Below are 12,581 nucleotides of genomic sequence, written 5' to 3'. Positions count from 1 at the left end.
TGAGTGGTCTGTTGGGTAAACTGAATCACACGATATCTCTTGTTTTTTTATTAAAACACTACCTACACTCAAATACACCTCGTTTTTAAGTTACAATGTAAACAAGCATATAGATACGTTTTATTCCCGTGCCCATGTCAAGGTTTTAGGTTGGTGGTGAGATCTCGGTTGTATTTTTTTAATATTTCCCCACATGTCTGTACTTTTATTAAAGTGACGGAGAAAGTGTCACTGTCTCAAACTAAGCGATAGATATCATATCACAGTGAGATATATTTTTTTATTTATTTATTTATTAAACATTCATTCAAAATAACATATGCCAAGTAAAAGAGCCAGGGGTTCAAGGATGACCAAACAATAACAAATCAAATAGGAAAGAGTAGAAAAATAAATAAATAAGAAAAAAAAACACAAAAAGCTAAAATAAAAAATGAATAAGAAAACAAATTACACAACCAAAACCTTCCTCTTCCCTCAAAACCATAAGATAATAGTCAGATATAAATTATACAAAAACACCAAAAAGTGATCATACATTCAATGTTTTAGTTACAGGAGGTAGATAAAGATTTTATATACATTTTGATATCTTCTAGAAAGTAAGAGAAGTGGGGCGTCACTTCCATAACCTTACATTTGTGGATCAAATATTTTGCAAGCAAAATAATTAAGTTGCAGTGAAAGTAAACATTTCCATATTGCTTCTCAAAAGTGAAAATTCCAAACAAAACATCCTTAAAGAAAAGCTCAACAGTGAGAGATCAGTATCAAAGATCATGATAAAGTAATGTCTCCATCTTCTGGTCAGACTTTAGAAACACATGAGATAACATACTGTCCTATCCTTACCCTATTTATGAGTTCATTTAATATAGTTTTAAATAAATCTTTATTATTATTAAATGTATTATTTTAGTCTTTAAGCATAATATGTTTACTATTTACCTAACTGAATTAAACAAAAAATACATTTTCATCGTTTTACATTATAAATGGAGTAGACTACTTAATTGCAGGTAGTCAGGGCAACTTAAGAACAGTTTTTCTTCACTTTGTTTCTTTGTCCTCTTCTTTTTCATTTATTTGTTTACTCTTATTTTATTTTATTTTTTTCAAGAGAAATATTCTCTGTAAATAGTGGCAACCAGTCTACTTTATCACACATTTTGGAAAATGTTATGCATGTCAACATCTCATCCAGCAAAAGTAAAAAATAATTTCTAAACAAATCTTGTAATTTCCAATAACAGCATGATTTTTCATCATGATTGGGGCCAGAAAAATAAATAATAACGATTCAAATATTTTTTAACAAAATATATTTAATATGGAATTGTACGCGCACACACACACACACACAAACACACCGTCCTATGGGTTTATCTAACTTAATTTAACTTAACTTTATTTGACATATCTGAAGTCATTACCATCGCGACGGTATCCATTATTATGACGCCATAGAGCGCATATCAAAAGTTTAGAATGTTGGCGCGCGCGGTATATAAAGCGATGGAATTCTGTGAAACATTTTGTTGGTTTGTAGTAGTGGTCGAAGACGAGAGTTATTAGCGGTTATCAGTGATGGGACAGCGAAATTCTCGTGTTATTCCGGTAAATGATGGCGCGGTGTACGATCACCATCCCAGTACACCCCCAACACCCGACACCGACAAGGCGGAGCAACACTTCCATCCGTGCGATGAGCCGCCTGTCGATGCCGGTGAGGGAGACGCCCAGAGGAGGGAGGAGGAGGAGCGGAGGGAGGCATGGGGTGAGGAGGAGGAGGAGATGAAGAAGAAGAGGAAAAAGAAGTTCTGGAGGCTGCCCTCTTTCCTCAAAGCTGCCAGAAAACACCTCAAGGTGATCCGACCGAGTCAGACTGAGGTGCAGCTTATTGAGCCACCATCGCCAGCCAGCAGCGCTGATGGTAAATGATATGAATGTGTGACAAAAAAAAAAAGAAAAATTGATATGAGTATCCATGAATTGCATATTTTTTCCTTTGTGCTTTCCTTCAAATTATTTAATGTCCCCTTGAAAATAGCCATGTCAAAATGCGTCAAATGCAATCATTTCTTTTTTAATAGATGACATTATGTGCCGCTATGAGCTCGGTGATCGTCTGGGGGTAGGCGGGTTTGGTGTCGTTCATGAAGCGAGTCGTGTGGAGGATGGCCTTAAGGTCAGTACAAATAAATGAGAACTTATGCAACTGTTTTTTTCTCATCCTTTTCACATCCTGCCCACAGTCTTCAGGTTTAATGAGTGGAATTGTATGACCTCTACACACATGTGAACTGTTTTACTTATGTTTTGTTGTTTAGGTGGCATTGAAAGACGTCATGAAGACCCATGACATGGAATATCTAACTATTGTAAGACATCTCACTTACTATTATCATTTAAAACATCTCAGATTAGCTTTAATTGCAGACTATTCATGTTTTTTTTTTAGTTAACAAACCATTTTAAAACTGTCTGTCTTCTAGCCTGGTCATCCAAACCCCCTCCCAGTGGAGATCGCCCTTACACTCTTGGCCAACAAGGGACCCAGCGCACCAGAGATTATAAAGCTGCTGGACTGGCAGGACCAACGGGACAACTATGTCATGGTCCTCGAGTGTCCGTCACCGTGTGAGAACTTAGTCAGTTTCTTGGAGGGCCACGGAGGAAGAATCGAAGAAGGTTTAGTTCGGCACATCATGCGGCAGGCAACGCGGGCGGCTCGCACATGTTGTCGCCGTGGGGTATTCCATGGAGACATAAAGTTGGAAAACTTCATTGTGAGCAAGGACACCCTGCAGGTCAAGTTGATCGACTTTGGGTGTGGGGACCTCATGAGAAAGTCTGCCTACACGACATTGTATGATATGTTTTATCCCTCAAAACTGACAGAGGAAACGCTTTGGTAATGCAAACTTGAATGCGAGATGAAATCTCTTTTCTCCAGGCACCATGGAGTACTACCCTCCTGAGTACAGGGTCAAGGGCAAGTACCATGCGAAGTCTGCAATGTCGTGGTCTCTTGGGGTCATCTTGTTCACAATGCTTTGCGGCCGTTTTCCAACTGGCAATGACCTGCAGAAGACCGAACTAAACCTTTGGTCAGAGCCTGGACTGTCAAAGGGTGAGCTCTTCATCACATAAAAAGAAGTCTGATTCCAATCATCATACAAATGCTCTTTCAGATTTGATCTCACAACTGAATAGTGCAGATGTAAAGGCTTCAGGTCATAATGAGATGTTGCTTCCATGTTTCTGCACAGACTGCTGCAGTTTGATCTGTAGTCTGCTCCAGCATAAAACTAAGCGACGGCTCGGTCTGGGGAAGATCCTTCAACACGACTGGTTTCAGGTACTGAGCCTGAGATCAGCCACATTTGCTTTAGTAGTGTGATGTATTTAGGCTAATGCTTTGTTTGGTGTGTTGTTTCAGGTCTCCATATAAGTCGTGGCGAAAAGGAGCTTCGACCCCAGACATTTCCCAGTCTCCTGTCAGCTTTGCATCTTGACGGCTGGCAGGAAGACTGTTCATTCCTCTGTGAATCCTCTGCATCTTGCGGAGCCGGCAGGCCATGGTTGCATCTTATGCTATGGCCAGAAGCAGCAGTATTGCGTCTGTCATTACTGCTTGCTTGGGGATGTGTATATATGTATATAGTTTTTTTTCTCAGAGCCTGCATGGTCTAAAGGTAAGATCTTCATTTAAATTTGTTCTTCCAGAGTAGACCTCACATCTAAATAGCGCAAATGTAAAAGCTTCAGGTCATAATCAGATGTCTTTCCCATGTTTCTGCACAGAATGCTGCTGAACCAGAGGTTCCTGCCATGGACAGCTTAAAGGCATGTAATGGGCTTCCTCGTCTCAGAGCTCCACTGCCCTGGTTCCTCAGCGGTTCCTCTCATGGCTACCCACAAGTCCAAGGTTTGATGTCCCAGAGGTTCCTTCTACGGTGCTCCAGGTCTCTCAGTCTTGCTGCTCTGGTTCCAGAACTTCCTGTAGTGGCTACCTGGTCTTCAACTCCTTGTCATGACTGCACACTCTCAAAAGTTGACCTGGATAGTGAGGTCCCTGCAAAGTCAGCTGGGTCCCAGAGGTTCTAGCACTGGCCACTCAGAGAGGTTCATGCCACGGTCCAGTCTCAGATGTTCTTCTCATGGCTGTCTCAGGTGCACTGCTCCATGTGATAGATGCCCCGGGTCCAAGAAGTTTCTGTAATGGCTGCATCTGCTCTTTAAATACTTTTCTCATGTCAGAAAGGAAGAAAAACAGCTTGCATTTTAAACTGGAAAGATTAAAAGGTCTACTTATCACCTGTGGTTTTATGTCATTTTCTACATCTTGTATTTTTATTGTGACAGCATCACTATTTTTCACAGTTAAAATGTTCATGTCCTCCAGAAGGTGGAGATAGAGAAGCATCTCTGTGCACCTCCACCAGCCCCGTAATATACTTTAATCAGCTTTATCACATTGTGAATGATATGCACATGACGTAAGATAATAATATAATCAGCCATAATTTCGTTCAGGTATTTTATTGTTATCCTAAATAAAGCCCAATAAACATAATTTTTTCAAGAGCAATTTTTGAAGGAGAGACAAATAATCCAGCTAAAATTGTACTTGTATGGATATGTGTACACAGAGGAAAGCCACATTACTATTAGTGCTGCCGGGAGACCGTGCCACATTAGACAACGTTTAGCTGTTGTGGTCGTGCCGTGACAGCACATGAGTCCGTTGTAGACATTACTATACATTACTATAAAAGGGCATCTAAAAATGTTTAATATCAACGAAAAGGTTTTTTTTTTTTAATTAAAAAAATTAAACTTTCTTAAATTCTAGATCCATTGCACACAAACTGAAGTATTTCAAAAGTATTTTGTTTTAATTCTGATGGATATGATTTATGGCTTAGGAAAATTCAAAATTCTGTATCTAAAAAAATGAATATTTTCTCAACGATCAATCAAAAAGAGATTTACAAAACAGAAATGTTCAAGATCTCCAAAGCAGGTTTAATTATGCACCCAATAATTGGTTGGGGCTCCTTTTGCATGAACTACTGCTTCAATGCGGTGTGGCATGGAGGTGATCAGTCTGTGGCACTGCTGATGGTCTTATTGAAGCCCAGGTTTCTTTGATAACTGCCTTCAGCTCCTCTGTATTGTTTTCAGATGTTACTTATTTTCCTCTTCACAATTCCTCAGATTATCTCTGAGGTTCAGGTCAGGTGAGTTGGCTGGCCAATCAAGCACAGTAATATCATGGTCAGAAAACCACTTGGAATTGGTTTTGGTACTGTGGGCCGGTGCGAAATGAAATCAGCATCTCCATAAAGCTTGTCAGCAGATGGAATCATAAAGTGCTCCAAAATCTCCTGGTAGATGGCTGCACTGACTCTGGACTTGATAAAACACAATGGACCAACACCAGATGTCACGGCAGCCAAATCATGACTGACTTCAGAATCTTCACACTGGACTTCACAGAATGAGCTTGTATTCTGTGCCTCCCCAGTCTTCCTCCAGACTCCAGACCTTGATTTCCAAATTAAATTCTAAATTTACTTTCATCCGAAAAGAGGACTTTGGACCACTGAGCAACAGTCCAGTTCTTTTTCTCCTTATTCCAGGTAAGATGCTTCTGATGTGGTTTCTCTTTCAGAAGTGGCTTAGTAGCTCTTTTTCCTGAAGATGTCTGAGTGTGGTGACTCTTGATGCACCGACTCCGGCTTCAGTCCATTCCTTGTGAAGCTCTCCTATGAATCTGCTTTTCCTGACATTCCTCCCAAGGTTGTGGTCATCCCTGTTGCTTGTGCACCATTTTTTACCACACTTTTTCCTTCCAGTCAACTTTCTATGAACATATTTTGATACAGCACTCTGTGAATAGACAGGCCTTTCAGCAATGACCTTCTGTGGTCTACCCTCCTTGTGGAGGATGTTGATGATTGTCTTGTGGACATTACCAAGTCAGTAGTCTTTCCCATAATTGTGGTTCCAAGTTCTAAATTAGCCCAAGAGGTACCTGGTATTTATACTCAAAATTAATCAAACTAATCAAGCTCAAAATGGAATCTTCAAATTTTTTGAGATACTGATTTGTTTATTTTCCTAAGCTGTAAGTAACCATCCAAAAAAAGTTAGCTTTTTTGAATTAAATTACGAAAAATGAAGACCTTTCCCATGATATTCTATTTTTTTTGAGATGCACCTGTACTATCTACAGTTTTGTCAAGTCCGTGGTTTTCCTGTGAAATTTGGCCACATTATCTCTGTTGCCGCAGACTGTTTTTCATGTCCATGCCGTGGGTTTAAGTCACCCCAATAATGTGTATTTTTGCCCTCATGAAACGCGGTTAGTTTGGGCTAGTTTTGAGTAGCAACTGGGTGGGTTTTGTTTTGAACACCTGGCAACCCTTTCCGTCAAGCAGGTAACGTTATTATTACTAACATAGCGGACTCATCAAAAATACATCGGAATCATGTATTAAAGAGAAAATAATCACTTTATCCGATGTTTAAGTGAATAAAATATCCTTGACAGGCTTACTGGAGTTCCTCAACTATGGTGACTATGGTATCTCTCACAGGACTTCAACCCCGTGTGTGCGTGTGTGTGTGTGCGTGTGTGTGTGTGTGTGTGTGTGTGTGTGTGTGTTTAGGTGATGTAAAAGAGCAAAGCAGGCATTTGGACCAAAGCACTGTGAGGCAAGGGAGGGGGATAATAAACATCTTTCTAAAGTTAAATTACATTTTTGCCCTGTTTGTGTTTTTTTACTAATACAATTATTTAAAGTATAAGACATTGTTAACCTATTTACAATACACAGCGTGTTTATTTATAATAATTTTTCTGGGGGACAACCCTCAAATGGGGGGATGGGGTTTGGGGGGCCTGTACCCCCGGATTTACATCCATAACAGATTCTTTTTCTAGCATTATTTTTTTTTAATTTCTAGTAACTTCTGAGTGAAAATTGTTTCTAAACCAGTATACATGAAATGCTAAAACTTTGCAATACAACCAATGGTTTCTGATTTTATTAGATTAGGAGATTCTTTAATTTATTATAATTATTTTCTAGTGGTAATATTATGCGCTCAGACTGTTTCAACTATTATCTGATCACGCACAGGTGTTTTTACTGACATGGCTCAAGAGTGACATTGCCAGTGTTAATAGTCCTACTGTTCACACAAAAAGCCCAGATACGAAGCTGTTTCAGTACATGCTGAGTGGTCTGTTGGGTAAACTGAATCACACGATATCTCTTGTTTTTTTATTAAAACACTACCTACACTCAAATACACCTCGTTTTTAAGTTACAATGTAAACAAGCATATAGACACGTTTTATTCCCGTGCCCATGTCAAGGTTTTAGGTTGGTGGTGAGATCTCGGTTGTATTTTTTTAATATTTCCCCACATGTCTGTACTTTTATTAAAGTGACGGAGAAAGTGTCACTGTCTCAAACTAAGCGATAGATATCATATCACAGTGAGATATATTTTTTTATTTATTTATTTATTAAACATTCATTCAAAATAACATATGCCAAGTAAAAGAGCCAGGGGTTCAAGGATGACCAAACAATAACAAATCAAATAGGAAAGAGTAAAAAAATAAATAAATAAGAAAAAAAAATACAAAAAGCTAAAATAAAAAATGAATAAGAAAACAAATTACACAACCAAAACCTTCCTCTTCCCTCAAAACCATAAGATAATAGTCAGATATAAATTATACAAAAACACCAAAAAGTGATCATACATTCAATGTTTTAGTTACAGGAGGTAGATAAAGATTTTATATACATTTTGATATCTTCTAGAAAGTAAGAGAAGTGGGGCGTCACTTCCATAACCTTACATTTGTGGATCAAATATTTTGCAAGCAAAATAATTAAGTTGCAGTGAAAGTAAACATTTCCATATTGCTTCTCAAAAGTGAAAATTCCAAACAAAACATCCTTAAAGAAAAGCTCAACAGTGAGAGATCAGTATCAAAGATCATGATAAAGTAATGTCTCCATCTTCTGGTCAGACTTTAGAAACACATGAGATAACATACTGTCCTATCCTTACCCTATTTATGAGTTCATTTAATATAGTTTTAAATAAATCTTTATTATTATTAAATGTATTATTTTAGTCTTTAAGCATAATATGTTTACTATTTACCTAACTGAATTAAACAAAAAATACATTTTCATTGTTTTACATTATAAATGGAGTAGACTATTTAATTGCAGGTAGTCAGGGCAACTTAAGAACAGTTTTTCTTCACTTTGTTTCTTTGTCCTCTTCTTTTTCATTTATTTGTTTATTCTTATTTTATTTTTATTTTTTTTTCCAAGAGAAATATTCACTGTAAATAGTGGCAACCAGTCTACTTTATCACACATTTTGGAAAATGTTATGCATGACTAGCTACTCAACATCTCATCCAGCAAAAGTAAAAAAAAAATTCTAAACAAATCTTGTAATTTCCAATAACAGCATGATTTTTCATCATGATTGGGGCCAGAAAATAAATAATAACGATTCAAATATTTTTTTACAAAATATATTTAATATGGAATTGTACGCGCGCGCACACACAAACACACACACACACACACACACACACACACATACACCGTCCTATGGGTTTATCTAACTTAATTTAACTTAACTTTATTTGACATATCTTAAGTCATTACCATCGCGACGGTATCCATTATTATGACGCCATAGAGCGCATATCAAAAGTTTAGAATGTTGGCGCGCGCGGTAAATAAAGCGATGGAATTCTGTGAAACATTTTCTTGGTTTGTAGTAGTGGTCGAAGACGAGAGTTATTAGCGGTTATCAGTGATGGGACAGCGAAATTCTCGTGTTATTCCGGTAAATGATGGCGCGGTGTACGATCACCATCCCAGTACACCCCCAACACCCGACACCGACAAGGCGGAGCAACACTTCCATCCGTGCGATGAGCCGCCTGTCGATGCCGGTGAGGGAGACGCCCAGAGGAGGGAGGAGGAGGAGCGGAGGGAGGCATGGGGTGAGGAGGAGGAGGAGATGAAGAAGAAGAGGAAAAAGAAGTTCTGGAGGCTGCCCTCTTTCCTCAAAGCTGCCAGAAAACACCTCAAGGTGATCCGACCGAGTCAGACTGAGGTGCAGCTTATTGAGCCACCATCGCCAGCCAGCAGCGCTGATGGTAAATGATATGAATGTGTGACAAAAAAAAAAACTTGAAATGAGTATCCATGAATTGCATATTTTTTCCTTTGTGCTTTCCTTCAAATTATTTAATGTCCCCTTGAAAATAGCCATGTCAAAATGCGTCAAATGCAATAATTTCTTTTTTAATAGATGACATTATGTGCCGCTATGAGCTCGGTGATCGTCTGGGGGTAGGCGGGTTTGGCGTCGTTCATGAAGCGAGTCGTGTGGAGGATGGCCTTAAGGTCAGTACAAATAAATGAAACTTATGCAACTGTTTTTTATCATCCTTTTCACATCCTTTCCACAGTCTTCAGGTTTAATGAGTGGAATTGTATGACCTCTACACACATGTGAACTGTTTTACTTCTGTTTTGTTGTTTAGGTGGCATTGAAAGACGTCATGAAGACCCATGACATGGAATATCTAACTATTGTAAGACATCTCACTTACTATTATCATTTAAAACATCTCAGATTAGCTTTAATTGCAGATTATTAATGTTTTTTTTTTTTTAGTTAACAAACCATTTTAAAACTGTCCGTCTTCTAGCCTGGTCATCCAAACCCCCTCCCAGTGGAGATCGCCCTTACACTCTTGGCCAACAAGGGACCCAGCGCACCAGAGATTATAAAGCTGCTGGACTGGCAGGACCAACGGGACAACTATGTCATGGTCCTCGAGTGTCCGTCACCGTGTGAGAACTTAGTCAGTTTCTTGGAGGGCCACGGAGGAAAACTCGGGGAAGGTTTAGTTCGGCACATCATGCGGCAGGCAACGCGGGCGGCTCGCACATGTTGTCGCCGTGGGGTATTCCATGGAGACATAAAGTTGGAAAACTTCATTGTGAGCAAGGACACCCTGCAGGTCAAGTTGATCGACTTTGGGTGTGGGGACCTCATGAGAAAGTCTGCCTACACGACATTGTATGGTATGTTTTATCCCTCAAAGCTGACAGAGGGAACGCTTTGGTAATGCAAACTTGCATACGAGATGAAATCTCTTTCCTCCAGGCACCATGGAGTACTACCCTCCTGAGTACAGGCTCAAGGGCAAGTACCATGCGAAGTCTGCAATGTCGTGGTCTCTTGGGGTCATCTTGTTCACAATGCTGTGCGGCCGTTTTCCAACTGGCAATGACCTGCAGAAGACCGAACTAAACCTTTGGTCAGAGCCTGGACTGTCAAAGGGTGAGCTCTTCATCACATAAAAAGAAGTCTGATTCCAATCATCATACAAATGCTCTTTCAGATTTGATCTCACTACTGAATAGTGCAGATGTAAAGGCTTCAGGTCATAATGAGATGTTGCTTCCATGTTTCTGCACAGACTGCTGCAGTTTGATCTGTAGTCTGCTCCAGCATAAAACTAAGCGACGGCTCGGTCTGGGGAAGATCCTTCAACACGACTGGTTTCAGGTACTGAGCCTGAGATCAGCCACATTTGCTTTAGTAGTGTGATGTATTTAGGCTAATGCTTTGTTTGGTGTGTTGTTTCAGGTCTCCATATAAGTCGTGGCGAAAAGGAGCTTCGACCCCAGACATTTCCCAGTCTCCTGTCAGCTTTGCATCTTGACGGCTGGCAGGAAGACTGTTCATTCCTCTGTGAATCCTCTGCATCTTGCGGAGCCGGCAGGCCATGGTTGCATCTTATGCTATGGCCAGAAGCAGCAGTATTGCGTCTGTCATTACTGCTTGCTTGGGGATGTGTATATATGTATATAGTTTTTTTTCTCAGAGCCTGCATGGTCTAAAGGTAAGATCTTCATTTAAATTTGTTCTTCCAGAGTAGACCTCACATCTAAATAGCGCAAATGTAAAAGCTTCAGGTCATAATCAGATGTCTTTCCCATGTTTCTGCACAGAATGCTGCTGAACCAGAGGTTCCTGCCATGGACAGCTTAAAGGCATGTAATGGGCTTCCTCGTCTCAGAGCTCCACTGCCCTGGTTCCTCAGCGGTTCCTCTCATGGCTACCCACGAGTCCAAGGTTTGATGTCCCAGAGGTTCCTTCTACGGTGCTCCAGGTCTCTCAGTCTTGCTGCTCTGGTACCAGAACTTCCTGTAGTGGCTACCTGGTCTTCAACACCTTGTCATGACTGCACGTTCTCAAAAGTTGCCCTGGATAGTGAGGTCCCTGCAAAGTCAGCTGGGTCCCAGAGGTTCTAGCACTGGCCACTCAGAGAGGTTCATGGCAGGGTCCAGTCTCAGATGTTCTTCTCATGGCTGTCTCAGGTGCACTGCTCCATGTGATGTCAGCCCCGGGTCCCAGAAGTTTCTGTAATGGCTGCATCTGCTCTTTAAATACTTTTTTCATGTCAGAAAGGAAGAAAAACTGCTTGCATTTTAAATTAAAGGTCTACTTATTGTGTGTTATTTTCTACATCTTGTATTTTTATTGTGACTGCACCCGTCACTATTTTTCAGTTGAAATGTTCATGTCCTCCAGAAGGTGGCGATAGAAAAGTATCTCTGTGCACCTCCACCAGCCCAGTAATATACTTTAATCAGCTTTATCACATTGTGTATGATAGTATGCACATGATGTCAGCTAATTATATAATCAGCCATAATTTCGTTCAGGTATTTTATTTTTATCCTAAATGTTTGTTTACTCTTCGACTTGGTGTACCTATAGTTAACGAAGACTAAACAGGATAAAATACATTATTTTAATTTAAATAGCCTATATAAACATAATAAATAATTATGCATTTTTCATATATTCACCATACTAGATATGTATATATTTGACTATTATCAAATTACAATACTTATAGTGAAACAAATATTTCCAGAGTAGTCCATAATATTATAATTTTTCTACATGTTTGTTAGTTTTTTTAGATGTTTTCGTCAGGTGAATGTCCTGTGCATTTTTTTAAATAAATAAATACATAAATAATGGAACAGAAGCAAAGGGTATAAATCATGATGTAACAATGATATGTAGCATAACTCATGCAAAAGCTGAATAACTGAACGCCTTTACCAAAACTGCCCACTTTTGTTTATTTTGAATCTTCTGCCGTAGCCTATCCGTTTAATTCAAGCGAAACTTCACCGACTTCGCGTGACCACCGATAAGATTTACTGTGCATTTACATATGGCGGGGGTGGGTCAGTTTCGTCCAACTAGACTAATTTCATGTTAAGTGATGATTATATACATAATTACCATCTGTCCAAACTAAACGTCTCATTTCATTGATAAACACCACAATTTCCACCAAAAACATGTCCACACACCGGAGAAGGTTGTCATCAGTTATGAGATTTAGAGTCAAATATCTAGTTACACAAATACTTATTTTCTCTAGCAGCTGTTTTATATTTTGTTTTCAGTAGGTTAATCGA

General features: G+C 39.4%; 2 protein-coding genes across 2 annotated transcripts; both read left to right on the top strand.

The window, feature by feature from the left end:
- Positions 1 to 1,587: 1,587 nt before the first annotated feature.
- Positions 1,588 to 11,319, top strand: LOC128025660 (serine/threonine-protein kinase pim-2-like). The gene is made up of 8 exons (XM_052612142.1): positions 1,588 to 1,933; positions 2,094 to 2,188; positions 2,331 to 2,381; positions 2,496 to 2,869; positions 2,952 to 3,133; positions 3,273 to 3,361; positions 3,443 to 3,968; positions 11,252 to 11,319. Exons 1-7 carry the CDS (start codon positions 1,588 to 1,590, stop codon positions 3,452 to 3,454), a joined length of 1,149 nt encoding a protein of 382 aa, XP_052468102.1. The 3' UTR covers positions 3,455 to 3,968; positions 11,252 to 11,319.
- LOC128025503 (serine/threonine-protein kinase pim-2-like) lies at positions 8,837 to 11,192 on the top strand. Its single transcript, XM_052611928.1, has 7 exons — positions 8,837 to 9,220; positions 9,376 to 9,470; positions 9,611 to 9,661; positions 9,779 to 10,157; positions 10,240 to 10,416; positions 10,556 to 10,644; positions 10,726 to 11,192. The coding sequence occupies exons 1-7, from the start codon at positions 8,875 to 8,877 to the stop codon at positions 10,735 to 10,737; spliced, it is 1,149 nt and encodes a 382-aa protein (XP_052467888.1). The 5' UTR covers positions 8,837 to 8,874; the 3' UTR covers positions 10,738 to 11,192.
- Positions 11,320 to 12,581: the final 1,262 nt, after the last annotated feature.

Source organism: Carassius gibelio, chromosome A12, assembly GCF_023724105.1.
Source record: "Carassius gibelio isolate Cgi1373 ecotype wild population from Czech Republic chromosome A12, carGib1.2-hapl.c, whole genome shotgun sequence".
Taxonomy (NCBI): domain Eukaryota; kingdom Metazoa; phylum Chordata; class Actinopteri; order Cypriniformes; family Cyprinidae; genus Carassius; species Carassius gibelio.
This window is presented reverse-complemented; position numbering and strand designations above follow the sequence as displayed.

Coding starts and splice junctions, on each gene's coding strand:
- LOC128025660 (XM_052612142.1), top strand. CDS start 1,588: ATGGGACAGCGAAATTCTCGTGTTATTCCGGTAAATGATGGCGCGGTG. Junction 2,870..2,951: donor AAGTCTGCCTACACGACATT/GTATGATATGTT, acceptor AAATCTCTTTTC/TCCAGGCACCATGGAGTACT. Junction 3,134..3,272: donor AGAGCCTGGACTGTCAAAGG/GTGAGCTCTTCA, acceptor GTTTCTGCACAG/ACTGCTGCAGTTTGATCTGT.
- LOC128025503 (XM_052611928.1), top strand. CDS start 8,875: ATGGGACAGCGAAATTCTCGTGTTATTCCGGTAAATGATGGCGCGGTG. Junction 9,221..9,375: donor GCCAGCCAGCAGCGCTGATG/GTAAATGATATG, acceptor CTTTTTTAATAG/ATGACATTATGTGCCGCTAT. Junction 9,471..9,610: donor GTGTGGAGGATGGCCTTAAG/GTCAGTACAAAT, acceptor TTTGTTGTTTAG/GTGGCATTGAAAGACGTCAT.